General features: G+C 42.7%; 1 protein-coding gene across 6 annotated transcripts in view; it reads right to left on the reverse strand.

Moving 5' to 3' along the window:
• Positions 1-1,738: 1,738 nt before the first annotated feature.
• Positions 1,739-27,124, reverse strand: part of znf423 (zinc finger protein 423) — a 171,588-nt gene continuing 146,202 nt past the window's right edge. For all 6 annotated transcript variants that reach the window (XM_023955979.1, XM_023955981.1, XM_023955980.1 and 3 more), the window contains 3 exons: positions 19,086-19,217; positions 18,260-18,375; positions 1,739-2,587 (listed from right to left, as the gene is read on the reverse strand). In XM_023955979.1, coding sequence (XP_023811747.1) covers positions 2,558-2,587; positions 18,260-18,375; positions 19,086-19,217 — 278 coding nt within the window. In that variant the 3' untranslated portion in view covers positions 1,739-2,557. The remainder of the gene's footprint in view (positions 2,588-18,259; positions 18,376-19,085; positions 19,218-27,124) is intronic.

Raw genomic sequence — 27,124 nt, forward strand, 5'->3', positions numbered from 1 at the left:
CGTCTTAAGGGGGGGGGGGGTCCACCGTCCCGCCCCGGTTCCTCATAACGTTCGTTTCAAGTGAGGCGCGTTCACTTCAGGGACCGTCCGGATCTTCCGCCCAGAGTTTAAACGTAATTGAAATCAGTCAAATTGATGAATTATTAATAATAACAATAATAAATGATGCTTCCGATTATTTATGACTTGATGGAGCTGATCGAGAAGCTGTGTAGGAGCGGATTTAGGATTTATTCAGCGCTGGGGGGTCAAGGCTTAGTAGAACCTGGATGAATGATGAATCCATGAACGACCCTTTATTTTTACCCATCATCAAATAAAATAGTAAAACTACAAAGTAAACAAAAAACAGCATGAATTTAAAACATTATAATTTCAAGTTTTCTTACTCTCTGTATAACAATTACATAAAAAAATCACTTAATATAATAAAACCAAATAATATCCTTAAATTAATTTATTTAGCTTTTTTACAAAAAAAAAAAGAAATCTAGTTATACTCCTAGTTATACAAAATAAAATAAAAATTTTGGGGGGGCTGGAGCCCCGGTTTCTGAAGCCTCGCTGTCATGAATCAGCTCTGTAGTGGGAAATTTCCTATCCTAATATTTCTTTTCTGAGTTTAGCTCCAGTGGTGATAAATGTGATATTCATGCTGCTTCTCAACAGCCACTCTGCTGCCATCCCACACCATCATACTCCCTCCTTCCAAAAGGTGTTAGTCTGTGCAGCACTTAGCAGAGCCCTTCGGCTGTGATCAAACACATGGGTAAAGATGAAACATGCAGTTGGAGATACGGATTTAAAAAGGATTCTGTTATTTTGTCTTTAAGTATTTGTAGTGTTTATTTTTACGTCAGTGTTTTTGTCAGTAACTCGAGGTTTTCAACAATTTTGGTCATGTGGAAATGTCCAGAAATTCTTTTCATCTGCAGATCAGTTTCCATGGTCACAGAAAATCATGGTTCAGGGCAAAATAATCACAAATATTTGTCATTTTCGCGTAAATCGAGCCATCACAGTTTCAGAACTCTTCAAAAATGAAGTTTGGGGTTCAATCTTAGAGTTGATGTAAAGTTAATAGACGTCCTTCAGAGCAAACATGATTCGATTGAGTCAGATAACAATCATGCACAAACTTTGATTTGACGTCTGTTCGTCTTTAAAGACAGAAGCAGAAGATACAGAAAAATTCTGCGAGCTGGTGAACCTGTTTCTCTGCAAACTTCACAGAGGCCTCAGTTATTCTGCAGCTCTTCCCTCCATCTGTGCCACATTGTCTCCTCTGTGGCATGAAGTTGCACTAAAACTTGACAAACAAAACATTTGAGATCATTCTAACATGAAGGTGTAAAAAAATAGTGCCGGTCAGGCGGTCATAGAGTTTGACATTTGGGCCGCATGCAGAAAAAAGTCAAACTTCAGCCTCTTTCAGGTGAGGTGTGAAAGAAAAAGGGTGAAACAGCAACCAGACGTCTCCACCAGCGTTTTTTCTCCTTCAGAAGGAACACGTTTGACTTTTTTTCCATATCCAGTCTGTTCCGCTATACGATTTTGTGGAAGTTCTCCTCCTGAAGCAGGTTCTAAGCATCTGTTCTCCTCCTGGTTCTGCAGAGAATCTCTGCTTCTGTTCCAGATAAAAAGTCACCCGACTGGCGTCTCTACGAGCGCCACCACCCGCACGCTTCCTCTGGAAAAACAAACAAACAAACAAACAAAAAACACACCACACAGGAGATGTTCTCTGCATTTTCTTTATTTCTTCTCTCTTTTTTGTCTACTAGATTATTGCAATCTGGTTAATTCACATTGAAAAAGCAGTCATTGACCAGACGCAGCCAAATCCATGATATTCATTTTTACAATAACCGTTAAAGGCTTCATGAGAAAAAAAAAGGAAACATCTGTATGGTTTTCTGCACTTTATTTTTTTTTTCTTTCTTAGTAATTACAAAAAAGGAAAAATACATATAACAATCATAAAAAGGGTAGTTTGGGTGGGTGGTTGGTGAGTTGGTGGGGGCTTTCAGAATTATTACGACTGGCAAACAATCACAACACAGCACGAGTACCTACTTACTGCAAGAAAGGAAAAAAATGAAAGAAAATAAGCGCATGTGGAACAAAGAGAAAGAAAAAATGGCAGCTATGAATACAAGAAGCAACCGAGAGGACGCCAAACTTCAGAACAACGATTTCAAAAAAAGGAAAAAGAAAATCCCTATTTGTTAAAAAATAAAATACATGACCTGGGGAGTAACTGCTGGGAGGGGGGGGCGGTTTGGCAGGGACAATAAAAAATACTGCACGTACAATTCCTTCCTGTGTTTGCTTCATCTGCAGCTTTCCTCACCCTCTTTCTTTATTTAATAGCATTTCCCATTAATATTCGTTTCCCCCGCTGCTCCTAATAGCCGCGCCCAGCGGCGCGATCGTTACACTTTTACATGTGAGTAGCAAATGACACTTTGATTGGCTGTGATGTGGGGATGGGGGTCCCCTGCAGGCTCCGGGTCGGGGGCGCGGCTGAGCTGAGAGATCCTGCCGGGCCTCGGTCTCACTGCGCGTGCTGACTCAGTGTGTGGTTCTGCGGGGAGAGAAGGAGGCAGAAGGAGTGAGAACACATGATGAGAGAAATAATGGGCTGCGAGAACGTACTGCTTTCCACATGCCCCCCCCACACACACACCACCCTACAGCAGAGAAGAAGAGAAACAGCTGCCTCCCGTGGCAAAGACGGCCAGACCTCCTCCGCTCCGCTCCCGACACTCAGAGCTGAGTGTCGGGAGGTGGCTTCAAATCTTTCTTTTTTTATTTAAGTTTTCAGGAACAAACATTTTACAAAAAAGACCCACCCTGATTGAAAATAAAGGGTTTTTAACAGATTCTTGTGGGATTTCTGAGGATAAAGGACAACATTCTAGAAAATTAGGCTTAAAATCGCCTGTCTGAGTACTTCCTTATCTAAAACAGTGTCAATAAATAATTTAAAAGGATTGATGCTAGAGTACCAAACATATGTTTTCTATGCAACTGTAATTGTCACTTTAAAAAGTTATAATAAATAAATAATTAGCTATTTAACATTAAGGAGTAGTTACCTTTATTTTTCATTACATTTAGTTATATGTATAAGTTATATCTGACCCTTTGAGGACAACCACTATGCTGATGTGGCCCTCAGTGAAAATGAGTTTGACACCCCTGACCTTTACTGTTAGATTGAGGGTGTGAGGGGCTGAAGCCAGCGGAAGAGAGTCTAACAGAGAGCTCAGTTATGGGTGATGGGAAGGGGGGTCAGGATTGCTCTGCACCAGCGGTCCTGTCCCCAACTCGGCGGTGAACCTCTAATGAACTACTGCCGCTCTGCTGAAACTATGTCATAGAGAACGACATAGGTTTTTAGATTTGGTCTAAGAACGGTAAAATCACCATGAAAAAACGACCGGGAACACTTGGAAAACAGATGAAAAGATGATCAGAGTGGAACTTTAAATACACCTTCAGGTACCTGAAGAGGTGAAGCCAGTATAACCGTGTGCTCATCATGTCTGTTTAGGTCATGCAGGCTGGGAGCTAATATTTCAGCTAACACATGTAGTCACAGAGCTCCAGTTAAGTGGAGTGATGGTGGTAACAGAACCCACAATGTAACGTCCATGCATGACTGAAGAGGTTAAAGCAGGGGTGGGTGAGTATCTTTTCCTCTCACGTGATTTGATACACATCTCCATTCATTCATATTTTTGTGGTGATAAGACAAAGTCTAAGATATTTATAATTTATTTGGCATTTAAAACCATAAATTAAAATGTCTTTTTACGCAGCGACTCTTTTTTTTCCTCACTGGTACTTTTTATTTTAAACAACATTAAACTAAATGTCTATAGAACACAACAGCTTCAAACACAATCTGCATTTTGTTTTTGTTTTTAGACTGTTTTGTTCCTCATGGATAGATCAAAGTGTGAATATTAATTTATTTCGGTTTTTCAGGCCGTGGAAAAAACTCACATGTTTAGAGAAACAACACACACCCCTCGCTTTAGTTCACCTTCAGCCAATTGGAATCGACCTGGCTTGGTAGAAGCAGCTTTTTGTTTGCGTCACATGGACACAAAAAGGTAAAGACAGCAGAGACACAACAGGATGACAGACATGGATTATTTAGTTCCTGATGGATTTTAAACCTTTTTACCAATATAATCTTGTTCCTATCTGTGGTTTTTGACCAATACGGCTGTTACTCTCAGCGCTAAATTGATTTCTCGATACGTATCTGTATGTGTGATATGTTTAATTTACAGTCGCACATCAATGCAACTTTATTTTTCCCCCCAAAACTTTACTCGATACGTCTTCTAAATGTTTTATCAGGTTGGGGCGAAGCTCTTCAGCGGTTTTCTGTTTTTGTCATCATCATGGTCTGTGGACCGCCCCATCCGCATCAAACACCCAAATATATCAGAAACGCATGATTTTTTTAATTTATTTTTTAATCTGGCCACGTGATCGAGACCCGCAAAGAACATGACACTTTATACCACCGTTCTACAGCCTGTGCACCCATTTGAACCCCTCTAAAAATCCAAATAGAACAGAAGACAGTGTTTAGCTGGAGAGCTTGTCAATCCATCTCCTCTGTGCCGTGTCTCCTGTACAGATGCATGAAGCTCTCGTCGCGATCAGACCTTTGTTTTCATTCTATGATCCTGGACTTCATTTCTAAGAACGTTTGAGAGTTTAAACAAGAGAGAAAAGTCTGAAAATGTTCATGTCTGTCTGAGAAAAGAATAGAAAGTGTGTAGTGAAGAGTTCACGGTTCATCTGTACGGGTTATTTTTAGACAGAGAGACCGCTGTACTGAAGAAATAAGGCATCTATATGCCCAACTGCAGCAGACGACAAAAGAATTGGACTTCACAGACGTGCAGGACAAAGCGCACAGACCCGGCAGATTTCCCTCGCGGCATTAAGTTTAGCAAAAAACTGTGAGATGTGTGAGGAGCTGCACCCCCCCAAAGTCTTAAACGGATTATGATAGGAGAAGACAGACTATTTATTGGTCTTAGGGTTATTGTGCATCCATGATCCATGTTAAAAAATACATTCATTTTCAATCCAAATGTTTTCGTCCAGATTCCTGTTATTTCTTTCTATTACAGGGAGGATTATCAAATCACTCCATACATCTGCTTCTATAGTACCGGTATTTTAAAACCCTTTGTGGCCCACGAGTCAAAAGGTTTGCCCACGCTCTGGTCCATGGTTTATTTGCTCTTCTTATCCTAAAGTATACGTAGTAAAATAAACTTCAGGTGTACTAATGGTAGAATACATTCTTACTCCTAAAATGTTCTCTTTTTGGTAAGTTTTTTTTTAAACCACTTTTCCTTATTTAGGTATTTAACTTATAATCCTCTTAAATGTTTATATAAAAGCTTTTTACCACCCATGTTTCAGGGCTGAGTCTATTTCATAGACACGTTTTGACTTAGTATCTACTGTTAGAAACTTAAGATAAAATGTTTTATGTTTCATTTTAAACTTTGATATAAAAAAACTCATTAAGGATAAAAAAATGACAAAACAAATATATTTTAAATACGTTTATTTAAATCTTAGCAGATAAAAATAACTAATGTAGTTAAATAAATAAAGTAATTGTTTCCAGATATTGGGATTCAGTTGGACATTGTGTTTATTAATTTATCCTAAAACTGGTTCTGTTGTTTACTGAGAGTTAAATTCAGGGGTTTTTTCAGATTTCTCTGCTTGCTCAGATTTTTTTTTATTTTTTAAAAACATTCCACATCTTCATTCAGATCCAGTAAAAAACAATCTGATATCGTTTAACAGAAACCCTCTGCACAACGCTGCAGGTATCTCTGCACAGCAGATTAGTGCATAAAAATGAGTCGATCAAATGGTTAGAAAAGCCGTGTTAAGTGGAATTTAACACAGCAACAACTGCTGCACAAAAAAGGCACAAAAGCCGAGCTGCACACTCGCATGGGCACAGCGTGTCCTCTGAGGACGCTCCGTATCAGCCGCAGACCTGAACTCATCGTAATCTGGATTTGCTGGTTTGGAATATAACTAGCATTACAACGAAAGCTGCTCAAAGGCTGCGCACGTGCGTGCACGTGTGTGTTTGTCTTTAGAGGATGGAGAGATGATTGGAGTGATTTCTTTGGGAATGTGTTTTGGAGAAATTTCCACTCGGATGCAAACCCCCCCCCCCCCCCCCCCCCAACCACCTCCTCTCCCGTAAACCTCCCAAGATGGAGCAGCTTCTTCCTGGGAACCCCCCCCCCACACACACACACACAACAATCACCACATACACACAAAGGACAAATTCCCTTAGAAAATCTTCCTCCCTATCATCGCTGTTTCCTCACAAACACACACAGACTCACAATTCCCAGTGAGATCTTTCCAATCAACACCCCCCCCACCCCTCGCCGCCACTAAAAGCAGCTTTCTCAGATTAATCTCTCTTTCTCTCTACAGAGGAAAAGGGAAAAAAGAGGATGGGAGAGGGGGACATGAATCTGCAGGATTATTCGTGGTTTGGGGTTGATAAACACTTATTTGTGGTTCTGTGGGCCTTATCTCTCCGTGCATGTTCTGGTGCTGTGTCTGTCTGGAGGAAGGTTAATGCTGCTCGCCGCAGAGGCCTGCATGCAGCCTTTCAGAGCGCGGGACAGGGGAAACACGAGTGTGGGTTTGCGTGTGTGTTTGTGCGGAGGCCTCACTGGGAGCCGCTGACCCCATAACGACAGAAAAGCCTCCTCTCTCCGTCTCTTTCTGTCGGCTGCCTCTCACCATCGCTCCCATCAAACCTCTGAGCCCCCGCTCCGCTGGAGACCCGGCCGCCTGCAGTTCCGCCTCCTGCCAGCAGAGGTCAGGCTTATTCTTCATCAGGAAGCGGAGCAGCAGTGGCGGTGATGACACACTAACTCACTCCCACACCTCCTGGGGACTCCCCATCATTTATGAAGTTGTGTGTCTGTGTGTGGGTGTGTGTGGTTGTGTGGAGGGTTGCGGGGTATTGATTATTCAGGAATCAGTGAGAGGGTTAAAAAAAACTGACTGGAGAGGAGGATAAAAAAACTAACATGTTTAAAATGTAAGAATCGATTACAAAAGATCCTCACGTTCAGTTAGGTTAGTTAGTTCAGTTAGGTAGCTTGTATTTTTCATATCCTCATCCAAGGAAACTGAACTTTTCAAACTTTTTTGATAAATTCTGCACATTATGTTACTAGTACTCAAAGGTCAGTGAGACGAGGGCTTATGGGACAAAAAAACCTGAACTGACTCAACGTTTCTGAGTTTTTTCTTTGCTTTCCTTCACTTTCTCTTAGCTACTTTATAATTTTTAGGATGTAATCAAACAAAATAGTCACAAAACACCACTTTGGGCAAACTGGATAGAAACAATGGTAGCAACTGAAGCAGGCTAATGCGGAGTTCCACAAGGCTCTACTCTAGGACTTTGAGTTTTTGAATTCTAAATGTTTTAATTAGCTGAAATTCCAGACACAACACAATGGCTCACAACATGACAATACGCTACAGTGTTCCCTAATTTATCATGGGAGTTATCTTCTAAAAACAACCTGCAATAGTTAAAATCTGCCAAGTAGGATTACAGGTGTTTCAAGGGTGACAAACTTCTCATAACACACTTTAAACACTAGTTTCAGACAAAAAGAAAAATTTTCACAATTTTCTCTCTTGTTTAAACTCTCAAAGTGCAAACCCTTGTAGAAAAATGAGTATAGTTTTATAGAATGAAAACAAAGATCTGCCTATGATTAAAGATATATTGCCTGGAGGAGATTGATTGACAAGATCTACAGCCAATCAGAATGCAGAAAACAATCAACTGAAAAAGAAGAAAAGCATTGAAAAAAAATCAGCAGAAAGCAAGACTGTGAAAGGTGAACCGCAATAAAGGATTGGACCACCAGTACTAAACCAGTGTTTAGCACAAAACAAGAAATAAATAGGTTGAAATCAGATGTGGTGTAAACGGATTTGACGATATAAGAACATTTACAACACAATGAAGAGAATATTCACAGAGATTCAAATGTAGGATCATACAAAATACAAGGGAATTCGTGGTTTGAAAGATTAAAATATAAACTTTAAATATGACTTTCTAAAATAACTGAAAACTTGCACACATGTAACAGATTTCCAGCAGTAGCAACAGACCTTTGCTGTTGGGTTGAGTTTGACCAAAATGGACATAAAGACTGAGTCTGCAATGATCTTATAAATGATTGTATCTCAGATTAAAAAGAAATCTAAACTTAAAGTGGCAACTGTTTTTAAAGTATTTGTGCAAGAAGAGTAATAAATAATTGGTTTATTTTGTGTGTTTTTTTCTGAATATGGACGACTTTTAACGTGTCGACAGTGAAGGTATTGAACTGTGTTTTCTTACACACATTTTACTGCATAAAGTAGCGTTTCAGGTCTCGTTTGGATTTCACAGCAGAGGGAGTGTGTTGGGATGGGAACAGCCAGGCCGGGCCAGTCAATACAGAGGCCCGTCATTGTTTTTCCTAAACTGCTTAGAGAGAGCGGAGCTAAAGCCTGCAGAGCCCGGGCCCCGAGGGAAATATGGCCCCGCCGCAATGCCCAACTTTGTCACACAGGGACGGATTCTCAGACTTACACTGGCAGCTTAGAGCACATGCCTGTAAGGACGCATAGAAAAACGACGATAAAACAGACGACAAGAACGCACAATGCTCGACAGAGACACACACGCCCTCAGGGGGGAGGGGAGACGGTGATGATGGAAGAAAGCAAAAGATGGAGATAAGAGAAAATCCAATTTGCCCCGTCCTGCTTCCTGACTGCAAGGAAGCGTGCGTTTGAGTTGGGATGATGCTGCTGGCTGTGCCGGAGCAGCCGAAGAGCATCACTGAGGTTTGTGGGAGTAACACAAACCTACACAAACATAAAAAGGAATCGCTTCTCTTTATCAAAGTAGACATTTTGAACACGTCATTCCGATAAAAAGAACATTCAATTTTGGTTTTCTGGGAGTGAGACGCATGTTTTGACATGTTAAAGATTTTTTAATTTTTTTTTATTAAAGGAGAATTGTGGATGTTTGAGGAGGAATGAAAGGTCCAGCTTCCCATGCTGTGGAAGACCATCTGGGGTCGACAGTCTTCCTGCACACCTTGACCATCTCAGCAACAGTAAGTGACACACAGCAGAGGAAGTTTGGAGGCATCAATGAAGGAAAAAATCTTTCCATTTTGAACATTGGGAGGAGAAATATTTTACATTTTTGAACATCTTCTACCTGTCTAAATACTTGGATTAAATGGAATCAGACTGACATGGTTTTGGATCAACGTTGCACTAAAACTGAAAAAAACGGAATCTTCAGAAAGGAAAAAGATTTTTGTTTCAAGAAAATGTATCTTATTTCCCGTCTTGCAAGAAAAATAAACTTATCAAGGAAAGTCTTACAACAGTTAGTTGAACAATCGTAGTTTGAGAAAACATGTCTGACATGTGTTCCACTTGCTTTGTTTTATTATTTATTAAAAAACTTTCATTTTAAGGAAAAGTGGGTTAAATTAAGAATTCTGGGTAAGGACAGTTTTCTTGCCCCCAATGGCAGAATTCTTTTGCTTATTTAAAGGATTTTTTTATTTTACAATTTGTGATCCATTTTCTAGGGGGCTTGTTTTTCAGTGAATTCCTGAAATATCTGATCATGAACCCAGAATGGATTCTCATACATGAAACGTCTGAAGTTCTATTTCTATATTATATTCTAGTCTCCAATCACAAAGTGGTTTTCTGAAGCGTTGAGAACGGTTTAGGATGTTCCACACAAGCGTTCAAAAAGGGAAAATAGGCTAAAAATCTGCCTGTTAGATAGAATGACTTTAAACTGAATGTAGCCCAATATATAAGCATTTTTTGTTAGCTCACCATTAGCTATTTGTTTTGTATTTCTTGAGCTTTTTAAATTTATTCAGAATACAGTGACAAAAACTTGTGTAATAGCTGGAAATGACTTTAGAACTAAATGTAAACAAAATGAGAATCTTAGTACAAGCCGATCCATCCTAAGAAATCCTCGTAAAATCAAAAAAACTCAAATTATTCTTAATCTGAATTTTTCTTTACAAAATAATAACACTAGCTGCATTTCCATCATACAAATGTGCAAAACTTGTCTGAAAAAACAAAATTTTCAGAATGACACTGTTTCCATTCAATTATGCGAATAAACACACACAGAGTCACGCGATAAGCCATTCAGAAACAAGCTGACGGATGTGAACAATCCTTTGATTTCCAGCAGATACATTCATATTTCTGCTATGGCGCTAGAGCTCACCATCATCTATCAAAGGAGACGTCGGCGTCTACTTCATGCCGTGGAGCGGCGAGCTCCTTACACGTGGCAGCGGCTCCGGATGAAGCCATTTTGGGAAATGGTGGTTAGTGATTTTACATGGAAGCCGTGGGTCCGTCAATTCTGCATGACACGCTCAACTTTTGATGAGCTGTGTGATGCTGTGGGACCTCTGGTGGCGGCCGTTGTGCTGTACCCAAGGCAGCCCCTTCCTACCAAGAAGCGCATCGCCATCCAGTTGTTGGTCATGTGACTCATTTAATTCCAGAGAAGTGTTTCCAATGCAGTTTTGTCTCCGTTTTTTCTATTTGTCGTGTTTCTATTAGGCAAATTTAGCATCGCAAATCCAATTTCAGTCAATGGAAAAACAGCTGGTGAATCTAACTTTTCGAAATTTATTGAACATCCATAAAATTAATGAAAACTTACAGTGCAATTTGTTTTTTTTAGTCTTGAATCAAGTTTTTCTATTGTCAAGAGTTAGGAGCAAAAGAATTTTGACATTATTTTCTTATTTCTAGATCCTAACTCTTAATGAGACACAAATTCTCCACTGTGCTGATTTTGAGAAAAGATTGCAAAGGTGTGGAATTAAGAGAAATTGAAACAACTTCAAACCTGCTAAAATATCATTAAGGTCTAAAAATAAGGTTTTAAATCTTTGCAAAGAACAAATAGTTTGACGTGTAGAGAGTTGGAGGAATGCAGAAAAGTGGGTTTTCTTTAAAACAGCAGAAGGTTTTTCCTGAAGACAGACGGTTCTTTAGGTGAGACGAAGCTCCCGCTTTATACGAGTCTGAGCTGCAGAGAGAAGTTTTTCTTTCTGGCATCTGCAGCTCAGAGAGAGTGAAGAAGCTGACAGAGATCTGAACAAAAACACCGCACAACAGTACTGCTCAGCCTCCGGTCAGCAGAGGTTCTCACTTCGACTGAGTCACTGATGACTTGAGACGAGTCCGAGTGCCGACCAGAGCCTTTTGCAGACGTCTCAGCGCAGCTGTAATGAAGACGCGCTCTCGTCCCGTAATGTTGCAGCTCAGAGATCAGCATGAATCTGTGTCAAACATGCCTCTGTGTGTGTGTGTGTGTGTGTGTGTGTGTGTGTGTGTGTGTGTGTGTGTGTGTGTGTGGGTGTGTGTGTGTGTGTGTGTGTGTGTGTGTGTGTGTGTGTGTGTGTGTTCCCGGTCTGTTTCTGTTTTTAACACCAAATGAAAAATCACCTCAGTCGCCCCGTGGTCCTCTTTGTATTTTTAGCGCGCGGTTGACAGTCCTCCAACAGCACGTGTGTGTGTGCATGTGTGTGTGCATGTGTGTGTCTGGGTCGAGCAGATGGGCTGTCTTAGTCCTCCTCCCTGCTCCCTGGATCGTCTTCAGCCCCACCCGCCCAGGACCGGATGCTGCCTCGGGAGCATTTCAAAAATAAACGCGCCCCCCGCTCCCAGCATCCCGCTCCCAGCATCCCGCTGACACGGATTCCCGGCTTCGCCGCCGTGCATCTTTTCCCTTCGATTGTAAACAACATTAGACTTCCTCCAGCTGGGTCAAGCTGACCCCCCACCCCCCCACCCCCAACACGTCCTGTTTGGACGGCCTCCTCCTGGACTTCCCCTCGCCCGGTGCTACCTGCCGTCCAGCCAGGTCTGGACCGGTAAACACCACCCGAAATACACACGCAGCAGGAAGAGAAAAGACAGACTTGGACACAACACAGGAAGTGACATCAGCAGGAAACAGGAAACATGTTTTGGAGGAAGATGAGCAGATGGATGAAGCTCAGTCAAACAGAAGACACAAAAACAACGATGAGTCGTTTCTTGTCCCTTACAATCATTTTTAAAATAATTTCTGCTTTTGTTACAAACTTCTGGATGTGAACAGAAGGTTTTTCTATCATCCTGATGGCTTTCCACTCTAGAACCTGCATTTATGATGTATTAAAATGTGTCTGATGACCTGAAACTTTGAAATCAGGTGAATGAACCTGGAAAGCTGAGCAGATTTTTGGAGAATCCGTCTGGTTTGGGGGCAGCGGGTGAGTTTGAGGCAGTTACTGGAGGCCGAGCAGCAGCTTTGCAATCATGCAAACAGCTGTGAGGTGACGGGTCAGAGCGGTGGGCTGAACGCAGACTCACATCACACCAAACACAGCCAGAAAACTGATGGAGACGCTTGTGTCAGAGTGTAATGAAGGTGAGACGAAGCCCTCCTGCTCTGTGATACATCACCAGCAACACAAGCACAACCACCTTCTCCTCCTCCCTCCATCTCTTCATCAGTGCTCGTCTTTTGTCGCTCATCTTCCATCCAAACTGTCTGTTCCTCCTCTCACTGAGCCACTTTTTCAGCTCCTCAAAGCACAAACGCACAGGTGTGTCCACACAGACAGACCTGCAGATGATTCACTGCTCCCACATTGAGATTTTCTTCTGCTTAAATGCAACATGAACAGAATGCATTTGCATTCCCAGCGGGACAGACTGCAGCAACGTTAACATCCGCAGACACAATAGCAATGCAATCTTTTCCTCAGGTGGTCAGAAAGAGCGACTCACGCCTGATTTTCTGCACATTTTGTCACAAAATGTGCTTAATTTCATTGGAAAAAATGATATTTATTGTTTGCTTTTCCAAACAAATGTGGCCTTTTTGTTTCTCTACTGAATCTCTTTTGTTGCCTCTCCCTGCTGAACTGAGCCCCTCAAGTCTGGGGGATTTGTGGAGGTAAGACCATATTTTTTATAAACATGCGTGTGTGCATCAGTCCCAGCTCCCCATTCCAATAACGCAGCGTCTCCCAGAGTGCAGCGGGGCAGCTGAGTATGCTCCCCTGCAACACCACAGGGACCTTCAGATCAAATTCATTCAAGCACACACAGATCAGAGGGTACACACTCTGGCACGAGCGACACCAAGACACCAGGAGATGCACAAACCCGGCTGCCAGTTCATCCACACCTCTCCATAATTCAGTTACAGGTGAAAGCGGCGCTCCTCAGCATGCACAGTCGCAGAAGAGCAGCTGTTCTCCTGGAAATCACACATTTCTGTAATTCTGTTGAAACTCAGCTCACTTAGCGGCTGGGATGAGAAGCGTCTGTGCGTTTGCTGCTGAGCTGACGCAGGATTTCTCATCTCTGGTGGAAAATATTTTAAACACCAGGTTGATTTTTCAATTTCAAGTCCGACGGCCATCGATCTGTATCGACCGCGCATGAAAAACCCCAACGCACTGTTTAGAGGACACATTAGAGAAGAATGCGGGACAAGTGAGGGACAGCTGCATCCCAGCACCCCCTGGAGGCTGACGGAGAAAAATCAAGACGATGGAGATGAGAAGAAATTCCTTCACAGTAAGGAAAACTCTTTTAAAATCAAAGCTACTTTACGTGGTGTGCATCTTTAAATGACAAAATAATCTGAAGGCAAACAAAGCTGGGTAACCCGCTCCTGCAGCCGCATTGTTTCTGCCAGAATCAAGACGACACCGAATGCTGGAGAGAAAGAATGAAAAAAAAAAAAAAAAAAAAACGAGAGTCGCCTGTGAAGTTTGGGAGTTAAAGGCAGCGAGGGATCCGGAAGGACCTCACTGATCAGGGCCACCGCATTTCTTATTTACACACACACACCAAAACATCTCTTATTTACCAGCTTATGTCTGCACTATTTATGGGACGCTGGGGAGAGGCACAGAAGAGAGGAAGAGAGGAGAGGGGGTAAAATATGCATAGGGGCTGGTTCTTCGGGGACAGACGGGGGGAGTCAGAGAGACAGGAAGAGAAAGTGAAAACTGTCTCATGTGTGAGTTACAGACGGATGCAAAGCGAGTGATGGAAGGAGCAGGAGAGCTTTGCATGCGAAGGAGGAGGCACAGATGGAAAGTGGGGCTGAACAGAGTGAAATCAGGGGGGAGAGTGGGTGATGCGGCGGCGTGTCGGCGCTGCAGAGGCCCGCCGGGTCACGGAGCTGGACATCACAGCGTCCCTCTGAGAGCTTGAAAGAGGCCAAAGCCTTTTTCTAGATGGCCAACCAGCTCACTTCATCCATCCCAGCTCTTTAAGTCCCACACACACAGATCACTCAATACTCTGGAACGCGCGCGTGCACGTGCACGCTCGCAGCCACATTAACCTCCATGCTCATAGCTCTCCATCTCTCACAGTAAGGCTGTGTCTGTAGCCCACTTAGAGAGCGCTCCCACGGGACGGTGGAGCTGTGGCAGGTCATGCTGCCAACTTACACGCATGCGCACTCACACACGTGCACACGTATGTGCAATCAGCTCAAAACAAGGTGGAAGCTGTTTTAGCATTCAAAGGAATAGCAGAGGCATAAATCTGGAAAAATGTCAGCTAATTCTATTAGTATTACTGATCATAGAATTAAACAATAAAAAATTGAATTATTTTTTCCTCTAACCTCTGAGAAACTCTAAAAGTATCGCCCCAAATAACAAAACAGGCAAGCAAAGATAAAAAAGAAAAGTTTAAAAATCATTCAAAAGTACCAAAACACTAACTGATGTACTAAACACTAAGCCAGTTACAAACCTGCCACAGCAGCAATAGTTACCTAGTTAGAGCTAGTATTCTAAAAGTAATGTTAAAAACAACAATAAAATGTTTTAATTTTTAAAATACCGGTAAGTTTACAGTAGAACTATGTACAGTTTTAAAAAACCTTAAAGATTTGTCATATTAACCAAATATTGTTAATAAAGCAACACAAAACAGAAAAAAACTTTGTCAAACAAACAAGTTTTATCAAAACTTTTTTAAGAAATAAACTTAAATCTCATTTTTCAGGCGTTCAGGTAAGTTTTTTCATTTCCTCTTGTTTGAATTTGATTGGATGGACTGTTTGTGGTTTTGCAAAATGTGAATAGGTTTTAGGAGGGATTTTACAATAATAACTATTTTTACTATTGTTTGTACATTTATTCATTTTATAAATGCACTTCCAGGTGTTTAGCAACAGGAAAAGTGCTCTGTAAATAAAGTTAAAATTGTATACATTGTAGACAGCTTAAAGAAAGTGAAGTGTGGCTCAAACTACCAGGTGAATGCTGATTGGTGCTCTAAATGCTTGTTTACAGGCTGGTAAAAGTACAAATAAGCAGAAGTAATTAATATTTTTGAAATATTAAGAATTGCTGGGAGAGGTGCCAGAAACTCTAGCAAGAGTAGGAAATGGATAAGTGCCAAATTATAAACCAAAAATGCAAACCTTTAATGCTAAACTAGCAAAGGAATACGTGATAGAGCTAAATGATAATGTTGAATGATGTGAAATAAAACAACAATTTGTGAAAGATGAAAAGGTAACTGATGAATGAGTAAGGCAGCAAGAATGACAAAGAAAAGAAAAAAAAGCGTATGAAAATGTAAAACATGTTGGAAACTCTATAACAACATACTTGGTAATTTGCATGAGAGAGTTTTTACAATTCTTGAAATGATGAATGAAGCTCAAATTGCACACTAATGCTATAAAAATCTAACAAAAATGTACATTAGCAAAACAAAATAATGCTACGCAAACGTTCAAATGCTATATTTCTTAGCCAAATTCTCTACAGGTTGTGTACCATAAGACGTTTTAGCAAAAAGGGAAAAAAATCAAAGAGTTGGAGAGCATATTTTGACCAAATTTCAATGTCTGAATAGTGAAACAGAGCGGTCCAGCCGTAACTCCTCCAGCTCATCATTCTGCAGGATGCTGCTGTGACCCGGTCAACAGGCAGGAGAGGAGTGATGGAGGCTGTGTGAGGTGTGAGCGGCGCCTGAATGTGGACATTAACCGACAGGGTCCAGCGGCCACCCTGCTGGTAAATGGACTGGCCGGCCATATGCCCGGCACCTCTGGCACTACATCACTGCCACTTTATGTGCTTTAGTTTGTGTTTTTTTTCTGTTAGCGTGAACCACAGAGCACTGATGTCTGAGTCTGAAGACTGTTCTGCTGCTAACTGAGATCCAGAGGAGACAGAGGACACGCGTGACCACAGCTGGACCCACTCTGGGTGACCTATGTGCTTTTATCTCCTCCTCATGGTCACACATTTCAAATGAGTCTGCATCCTAATGACAGGAAACATGCCAGAACCCTGCAAAGACCTCGCAGGGCGAGACGGTAGGAGGGGTTACCTGAGTTAAGGATAAAAGTAAAACTGAGTGAAACAGAAGCTGTGAGGGGAGGTTCTGATGAACATCACGCTGAAAGATGAGAGGAAGAAAGAAGACATGAGGAAAGGGAAAATAAAAGCACAGCCTCAGGTGAGCGATTGTTATTACACAACATTTTTGCATGAATAAAATGTGTGTAAAACATTAAATTGTCCTGCTTTTGTGGTTTTTAAAGTATGGGATCCCACAGGGGTGCATTTTGGGCCAACTCTTTGTCCTGAACTCGAATTCTGTAAGTGTTTTAATCTACCTGCTGTGAGGATTAACTGTCATTGATGAGGATATTCAGTTACAGCCAAGGGTTTGCGCACATCTTTTAGAGCAGTGTTTTTCAACCTTTTTTGAGCCATGGCACACTTTAACCTTGACAAAAATCCCGCGGCACACCAGCATCCAAAATTTAAAAAAAAGGAGAAACTCATAGTCTGTATTGATGATGTAATAAAATGTTATAAAATGATGTAATAAAAGTTAAGTTAAAAGATTTAAAAACTGCGCTGAGACGCTGTCACTTTAACCCAATGTATCATGGGAGATGTAGTGCAAACAGCCGCCGAACGCAGACAGACTAGCGTCTCTGAGCTTCATTGTTTTGCTCACTTGTTCCACGGTCTGACACCGGATTCTGTGGAAAGCTACACCGCTAAAGATGAGCTTTAGATTATAATTTTGTTGGAACTGAACGACTTTATGAGCTAAATCGAAACAAGGAAGTGAAGATTTACCCACTTCTGATTGGTCAGACTGATGACGTGTGATTAAGCCTCCAAGAATGATTAGTGGAGACAGTTAAAGGGCGGGACTTTTCCTAAAACAGTTATAGCTGCGGCTAAATCGCGGTACAGTCATTCTTATCAAAACGTCTTTAATAGAATCAAATAAACACAAAGAAAAAAGTCTTTTACAATCTTTCATATTCCTAACTACTCAGTGTTTTATCAGGGCCTGTTTGGATGAACAAAGAGCTGATATCCTGGAGATGGGAAATGTTTTTAGATCAGTTAATGAGGGCAATTTCCCACGGCACACCAGACCATCTCCCACGGCACACTAGTGTGCCGCGCCACACCAGTTGAAAAACACTGTTTTAGAGCAAAGACAGGTAACTTGTATCAGTATGATCCGAATTTTTGTTTTGAACGATCCGATTCACTGACCTAAAATGGATCCAGGACATCTTTAGCCAAAACTTCAACCAGTGCGACTCAGAGATAAATGCCTGGTACTGAACATTGCAGGTCAAGTTTTCCAGATTCCATGTATTCATTGCAAGATAATCAAGTCTAAATTGTTGACAATTCGACAGATCCATTCACATTTTAGTTTCCTAAAAGAATCCAAAGGAAACATTCTAGCACGCTGTCTGGTCACATGTCTTTGTTAAATTCAAAGTGTTTCCACACATTGGACTGGAATGATGGACGGATCATCACATGTGTGAAGTCCACTTTGATGCACTTTTTTATGTTATAGTAAGATTCATCTACTGGACTTCAATCCATATGGCATTTTACAATATCGATTATTAATTTATCACATTTTAATGGTATAACGACTTTCCTCAGACAGATCTATCTGGTTGGATTGTATGAATATAAATCAATTAATCGATCCAGTGGAATAATCATTAGACCCCAAGCACACAGAAAGAAATCAGGAGTCCCACCTGTAGCTCTGTCTGAAAGAAGAACTTCTGCGGACACTGGGAGCAGTCGTAGATCTTGTCCTCCTGACCGTGAACAGCAAAAATGTGCTGCTGCAGTTTGTTGGCTTGAACAAACACTGCAGATAGAAAAGAGACGCGTTACTTTACTTTACAGTAATGCACAGCAATGTGAGCGGTCAACAAAAACATCAGACGGAAAGGATTTTGCATTTTAGAAACAATGAGCATCTCCTCGCTTCTATCTACAGCCTAAATGTTGCTGGTTCTGTGGATCAGTGCAGCATGCGGGATGAATTAGAGAGAAGAAAAGAAAAGACAAAAAGCAATCCTCAGCAGAACATGTGATATTTATCAATTAAATATTTTCAGTGTTGTTTCAGCAGCTCCTCTCCTTTCTTTCTGCCTCTCTATCCCTCGTTCTCTCCGTTCTGTTTTAGTAAACTTTTGCTTTCCTCTGAGTATGTAAGTGCTGAATTATTAAGCCTTCCCCACAGGAGCCGTGCCCACCTTACTAATTCATAACTCACAAAGGAATAGAGTTAAAGTTTAAAGTGCTGCTGCGCACCTGGGGGTATGCACACAACACAAGACAAACTCCACAACGCGGGGAGGAGAGTGTAGGATGAAGGGGGGGTGGGAGAAGTGAAGGTGTTGACTTTGCCGTGTTGTGTTTCGGTCCTCTGGTGGATTGTGGAAGTTTGAGCTGCTTATATTTGCTGAGCTCACACGGCTTCTGAGCGTCAGCTGCAGAAAGTGCAGAGTCACACTCTGCGTTTGCGGGTTTTTAAGGGCCGGGCGGGTGACGGCGGACGAGCGTCGAGCTCACCTGTGAAGCAGACGGGACACTTAAAGGTACCCCCCATCCCCTCGAAGCTGTGCTCGATCAGGTGGCAGAGCAGCTTGGCAGGTGAGTCAAACATCTGGTTGCACAGCTTGCACTCGTGATTGATGCCCTCTTCTGCAAACAGGAAACAGACACATGCACGTTAGAGCTGGATTAGGCCGCAAAAAGCACAAAATTCCAGATTATTTTACATGGTAACAAAACATTTGCAGCTCACAAATGTTTGTACAATTTTTGACATTTTTGACATGACATTAATTTATTTATTCCTGTTTCTTTCTCATTTTTTCATACAGATTGAGATTTATTGTTGATATAATGGAAGGAAATCATCTCCTTTTTAGTCTATAAGAACAATTTAGCATAACTTTCTGTAAAAAAGGAAAATAAACAATGAATCAGACCGTCTTCCTTTTGTAATTTCATAAACTCAGGCGGTTTTGCCCAGGCATTATTCGCATGCAGCTGTGTGGGAGGGTTGACCCGTTTGGGCTCTGCAGGTTTTTGGCCCGTGGAGGGTCATTGCACCTTTAGGCGAGCCCAGGTGTGTCTTGCAGTTCTTTGAGGCTCGTGCGGCAACATTAAGGGACATCATGAACGTACCGTTGTTGTCCATGTGGTAGGTGCATCCTAAAGTATTTGTAAGGATAATGGACGTACGAGAGATTCTGTCGTACCGCCTTATGCCACACTTGAGTCGTTAGTAAGGTGAGTGTTCTGGCTCCTCACTGATCACGTGTAAGTGTTGCACGCACACGGTGTGCACATAATATGTAAGTGCCCGTAGGACGCCTGCAGGATGCTGACACAAACTACACTCTGACTAATTTCCTACATTTTTAACAGTCAGGCTGAAAGCAAGGCACACAAGCGTATGACATGAACAGCACTAACAGGCTCCTTAGGCAGTGTGCCGGGTTCAGGGGCGTACGACGCGCCTGCGTCTCACATCCTTCGGCCTTACGTGTTGTTTAAGTGTTCGCTACGACACGCTTCCCGCAGCATGGCTGTTGATAAAAAAGTGCATGAATACTTTTGCTTTACAGGCTCACCAAGAAGTCTACAATCTTGATATTTACCCACGTTTTTGTCCGCAGACAGTCCAAACCCACCCATAAGGGCAGTTGTGAGTACGGCCTAAGATACTTTTTTATAAGGTTCGGATGGACCCAATATCTTACATCTGCATGGGAGAAATCTGATGTTTCAGCTCCTAATCCCATTTCTTTTGAAGATTACGGCAAGAATTCCAACTTTCTGCTGTGTTGTTTTTTTTCCTTAACAATTTAATCTCCTCTGCTGCTACAGTTTGTTGGTCTCAAACGCTCCCTCTGCCCGGTGCTGATATAAACCACGTCTACAGTCACTAAGCTGTCCTACAGGCTTTAGGTCTGCCTGGGAGGCCACATGCTTCTGATCGCCTTTATTTAAACTCCAGAAAGAAAGAAAAAAACGGTGGTTGGCTTTTGGGGGAAACGTGCTCACGGACACAGAAAAAAATGCATCACAAAAGCTGCAAGAAAAGTATGATTAATGAAAGTAAATCGTCAATGTGATATTCAGATTTTATGAAATGAGGTTATGCTGGTGACATGATCACAGGAATAATCCGATCCCTCCTTTAAACAAACATCAGATGCTTGTGTATTTGTGTTTAATCCGGCTAATTTCTTCTTAAACTGCTTCCAGATTTTGCTGAATGAGCTTTTTCTCTTTGTGACATAAATGCATCAGTGCTGCCCGGGCGTCTCTGAGCGTGCTCGGCCTCCATGTTTGAGTCTATTTTAGGACGACATCGATGACTTCACAGCCCCCTCGGTGAAAGGCAAGATGAAGCTGAGCGTCGCACATCACACATGTGCACCCCCCCCCCACCCCCAACTGTTGTCCTTATCACCAGTGTAACATACAGGACCAACGACCCAGTCCCCGCCCCTCAGCACACACGTACACGCTGCAGGACCGTCCTGCCTGGAGACATCAGATGGTGTCTTTGCCGGGCCAATCTGCACCCCCCTGTGGAGCGGGACACACATGCACACTCTGAGTCACACAAACACACACAGAGTGGAACACAATCTGTGTCTTCTTCTCTTTCTGACACTTATCTCATGTCCTGAGCGTGCACGCGCTCGGTACTACTTCAGCTGTGGAGCTGCGGGGGATCACGGGGTTAATAATGTCTTCAGTCATGCATCCATGACACCCATCCTGACACACACACACACACAGACACCCAGACGGGCACAGATTCCCATCTCTTTATGCCTGAAAGGCCGGCACAAGGGTGCACTAATCCCGTCTCAATGGCTGCATGTGTGCGCATGCACGTTTGCCACATGGGTTTATGTGGTCGGGACAGTGCGCCCCGTGGGCCCGATCCCAAACAAACCCTTTCAGCACACACTGAGCTCAAAGGCTGCGAGGTTGTGCGGGGCGCCAGTCTGTCCGAGGCACACTGAGGCAGATAGAGCTTCATTATCATTTAGCAGGAGATTGAAGCAGCAGGACAGAGACGCATGGAGAGACATGCAGGGGGGGGGGGGGGGGGGGGGGGGGGGGGGGCAGCAGCTCGTTCGATTGTTTCATCCTTTCATTCCTCAGACGTTTCTGTTCAACAGCAGAAACCTGCAACGTCTTCAGTTTAGGTGCAGCTCTCCATCAGAAGCCGCCTTCCTCTCCCACGGCCCCAGGATCAGAGGAGGCGTCCACCGTCACGTTAACACACAGACGTGCGCACAAACTGATGGAAAATAACGGATATTTCAACATTTCAAAAGAGCCAAAAATAATTAAGCCTAAAATTGCATTTCTGAGTACTTCTTTTTTCAAATTGTTGTGAATCAGGACCAGTTTGAAAAAAGTTTTCATTTGTTATGTAGAAAATACTCTGTGTGGGCCAAAAGCTCTCCGCTCTGCTCTATTCTGATGCATCCACTTCCAGTCAAATAGATCCATATACGTCTTTGTTTGCCTCGTCTGAGCAGGAATCTGGATCTAAACTGTACGGCTGGATAGCTCTAGTATAGCTCGCCATTTTTTTGTACTGGTAACGTTTGGTTAGGGCTGTGAGGGGCTGTAAGCTAGCAAAGGAGCTTGTAAACAAAGAGCTTAGTTATAGGTGATGGGAAGGGAGGTGGGGTTGCTCTGTGCCAGCGGTACTGCCCACAACTCAGAGGTGAATTACTAATGAACTACTGCAGTTCATTAGGTCAGTTTCTGCAGAAACAATGGTCTAGAACAGGGGTCGGGAACCTTTTTGGCCGAGAGAGCCGTAAACGCCAAATATTTTTAAATGTAATTTCGAAAGAGCCATACAATAATGTTGTGTCTCTTTCCCACACTGAGGCACGGAGACTTAACCTCTTTTAAAGTTCTTTATTCTGGTTACTGTAGACCGCAACAAACGCCATACAACTAATTCATCAACTCCTGAATCTCTCCTGCCGAGACGAGAGAGAGCGCTTCTCCCAACTTTATATTCACCTGCTCCCGCTCCAGCCCTCCCATTTTCCTTATTCGGCCCAAAGCTGAACCCCATTGGTCCGAATTACCTAACAACAGGCTGAGCGACAGAACTGAGAGCCAATCAGATCTCTGCTTGATGCCTTCAATGAACCCCAGAACTTTTAACGCGGCCCGAGAACCAAGTTAAACTCAGTCCGCGACAATATTTTTAAAACTAAATATACAAGTGAATGTGTGCATTTGATGTAATTTCAACATTTTTAAAGTACAATAAGTCTGTGGATCCTTTTTAATAACATTGTTATTCTGTTGCTGATAAATGATGAGTATTTCTCATGGTAGTTTTGCTGATGGTCTAGTCTGGTTGATACGTGGTGAGTTTCTGCTTCATGCAGGCGTTGAGACTTTAAACGTGATCGTAGGTCTGAATGTTCTGTAGATGTGACAAAGACTGCTCACATGCAGACATGGAGCCAAACACACACTCACACACTGCAGTGAGTGACGGGCATTGGGTTTTACGTTTTTACAATCCCTGCGCGATTCACCTGCAGTCTGTCCCCACAACCCCTCACCCCCACCCTCTGCTTTCTTCCTCACACATCCCGTCCCCGCAACTGCGCGCTCTTTCTCAGAGACGAGAGCGCGCAGTTTTAGGCACGGCAATTCACAGGTTTCCGGCTGGTAGAAACTCTGTGAAATAGATAATAGTAAACTGATAGTTTTTTCTCCAAGCACCGCTACTACTGCGCGCCTCTGGCATCGCATCGCGCCCGAAAAGGACTGGTCTAATGAAAAAAAGTAAAATTAAAGATTTGTCTGCGAGCCACAAGTGACCATCAAAAGAGCCATAGGTTCCCGACCCCTGGTCTAGAATTTGATTTTGGCTAAAAACGGCATATTCATAATTAAAAGACCACTGAGAACGCTTTTCAAATATATCAAAAAGATGATTGGAGGGAGACTTTAGTGAATGTTTATGCCCAAAAGTCAAGTGAAAAAAGGAGAACCCTCCGTTTGATGCACCAAAAAAATGTCAGAAATATTTTCGGGCTGCCACCATTATGTTTTAGACTTTTAATTTTAAGTTTTTAGGTATAAAACTGCAAATAATTTATGTCTAAATCGAGGTCTGCAATCCTTAACACTTAAAAAGCCATTTGGGTGAATTTCTTACTTACTGTAACAATAGGAGCCACAAAGTCTGACCTCAATCTTTAGAAAAATAAGACACTCCTTTGTCTTTTTGTTATTGTTACTACTATAATAACTATGAATAAACTGTTGTTTTTTTCTGCAAAAATACAACATAACGAGAAAATACCATTGTTTCCTAAACATGACGTAGTTTTTAAGTCGTCCTTTCAAAATAAAAGACAACTTAATAATTCAAAAAGTTAATTGTCTACGAGTTCAAACTGAGTTCTTAAATGATTTTTTTATCACAAAGGATCATTTCAATGCAGCAAAAGTTGTAGCAGGTAGTGTGATGTCAGCAGTGATTAAAAAAAACAATGACAAGCAGTTCATTTGACTATTATTGGTGCATCTAAGCCATTCAGTCATGAACATTGTACAACTCTGGTAAACTATGAAGCCACAATGTTTGTGTTTGTTGAAGCATTATGACTTCCAAATTCAGGAGTGTCATGGATCGATAATATACAAATAAAGTTTTACTTATCAGTCCGTTTTGTTTTGCTTCAAACATCTTTTAGTCCTAAAAGGCCACAATGGAGGGCTGAAAGAGCCACATGTGGCTCCCGTGCCTCAGGCTGTGGATCCCTGGTCTTCTTCTTTCTCTTTTGGCTTTTCCCATCAGGGGTCGCCACAGCGAAACAACCTCTCTTTCGAGGATGAGTCGCATGGTTAACTTGGCAATGTTTTACGCCGGATGGCCTTCCTGGCGCAACCCTCTCAATTTATCCGGACTTGGGACCGGCACAGAAGCAGAGAAGGGAATAGGGAGCAGCCCGGATTCGAACCCTGGTTTCACGGACGGAAGGCGCCGCAAACCAGCACGAGCTAAACTGGCTCCCTGCGGATCCCTGGTCTAAATAAAAAAAAGTACTTTTAGAGATTTAAAACAGTCTGGGTCGATCTGCCACTTCCACACAGAGCTGCAGTCTGTGGTGGAGCTGCACAGCCGGGTTTCCTGCCGGAGCAGAATCCCCCAAAACCGTCAGACTCATGTTTGTTTGTCAGGCGTCCATCAGGGTCCATAATTGTTTGTCATTTGCTCGCGTGCAGCCGTGCTTTTGTTTTTAGGTGATCTGAACGATGACAGCTGACTGAAGCTCAGCAGAGCAGTTTACGTGACTGCAGAAAAAAAAATGAAATGAGTGAAAGACACAGAGAGAAGTGTGGGGGGCAGCGAGGTGCTGAGGGATAATTGGGCCATCCGGAACAAGGGCGTGGGGAGAGGCCTCCAACGCCTCTGCGTGTGTGTCCCATGAAAGAGCTCTCTTTTCTGACAAACGCCTGGTTTTGATCAGTGTGTGTGGGGACGGCCGTCCCCCTGTGAGACCCGGCTCGCGCACGAGCGTGTGCACGCGGCCCATGGTGAGATGACAGAGTCGCCGAGCGTCCCGCCGTCACGCTTTGTCTCGCCGAGCGCATTTGATCCTTCTGCAGACACACACACACAGCCCTGGGAGGCCACGCTGGGACGGGGGACCCAGCAGAGACGGGGACGAGGCACAATGAACGGAGGTGAAGGTTAGCTCGACAGCAGAGTGACACATTCTGCTCTTATATGCACAAAATGCATGTTTTTCCGTTATTTTAGTCACTTTCTTTCCAAATTTCTTCCATGAGAAACAACAGAAACAGTCCTGTTCTAATGATCAGGACGTGACTGTGACACACGTCAGGTCTAACCGCTCTTCACCTGTGCACGCCTCCTCCACAGAAAAGATCACAAAGCAAACAAGCACAAAGAAGGAGTTTAATGTGCACATCTGCAGCAGCCAGGATCTGCAGGGAAGCCGCCTGCAGCGTTCAGATTCAGCCATCAGAGATCATCACCTGGCTGTGGCACAAAGCTGCGTCCACCGCCTCGTTAAAAGTCCTGAAGGAGAACGGCGCTAAAGGTAACGCCGCTTTCCGCCAGGTGGCTAAACTTCTGCTGCAGAAACAGAGAAACGCTTTCACGTGGACGCAGAGTTGCCATATCTGAATGGCAATTTCAAGCATAAAATCATCATCAATTCTACCAAACTCAATAAAAGCAGCTGGGGGGGAAAAAAAACTCCTTTTAACAAATTAACTAGCTAAACAAAATTATTAAAGAGGTGTGTTGTAATCTCAGTGATGATAAAGTAACTTTTGTTTATTAAAGTTATTTTTGTGGTACAATTAATAATTTTCAAGAGGTAAAATTGAGGGCCAAAGTCCCAGGTGTCCCATTAACCCAGGTGTTCTCATGTTGGACATTCTAAACGTTTGATTGACAGATCCTTCCGAGGCCGCTGTCAAGTGGCAGGGGTGTGGCCTTCCAACAAGCTCATTCCTGATTGACCAGAGTGGTTGCCATAAAAACTTTGACCCAGACAGCTTTCTGGTTCCAACATGGCGGTGTCCGTACCGTAAGAAAAAAATGTCAACTGAATCGACTCCACTTCATTGAAACTTAAGTCATTTTCCATGTTCTCCCTTAGTCACTTGATGACTGAGTGAGTGGATTGTTGGAGCATTATGGGTACTGTAGTCAGGATCCTGGTGTAGTGATACCTACTTTGCTTCAATTGTTTGTGAACTAGTTGAATAAAGTTTGACCTATCTGACTGCACTTTACGTTACTCTAAAAATTCAGAACGTTTTAATTTTCCTTCAACCAAAGAGCCTCAGGGTGCAGACCGCTGACCTAAACTCTAAGGATGTGTCCAGATTCCCTCACTACTCCCTAAATACTAAAAAACTATTTATAGAGCAATTCCAACATCGTGCTCACTCGTTTTTTTTATGTTTAAAGGCAAATATGCCGTCACAGATTTCCCCAAGTAAAATCTAATCAATACAAACATTTTACAAGGACTTTTTATGAACACTGTCATCTACAATAAAAACTTGGATGGTTTATTAAAAAAATAAATAAACCACCAAAATGCATGATGGTTTATATTCACCTACCTAGTGAGCATTGATGCACACAGGTTTTCACAGAGACTTCTGGGAGATATCTAGGGCACAATTGTAGATTTGGAAACAACCTAAGGCGTCGTGGTTAGCGGTCTACCATTAGTTGGTTGCTTTCAGGTGTTTGTGTCTAAGGTCAGCGACCTCATTGTTAAGTTCACAAACCAACATTTGTTCTGACCGGAGAACATTTTGGCAGATCTAACCCGGCCCATTCAACCCTGAGTGCTGAGGTAGAAGCAGGGAGGTGTTGGTTCTCACCTGCAGCATCCTTGGACACGACCACGGACTGAAACCGACGTGTGAAGAAAGCCGGACGACAGAGGGAAGAAAGCAGGAAACAGTCCTTTGAAAGTGACGGAACATGCCGAGCAGGCCGAAAACCTCACGATTCCTGATTCTTTAGGTCCTAATCG

The sequence above is a fragment of the Oryzias latipes genome, chromosome 6 (assembly GCF_002234675.1).
Source record: "Oryzias latipes chromosome 6, ASM223467v1".
Taxonomy (NCBI): domain Eukaryota; kingdom Metazoa; phylum Chordata; class Actinopteri; order Beloniformes; family Adrianichthyidae; genus Oryzias; species Oryzias latipes.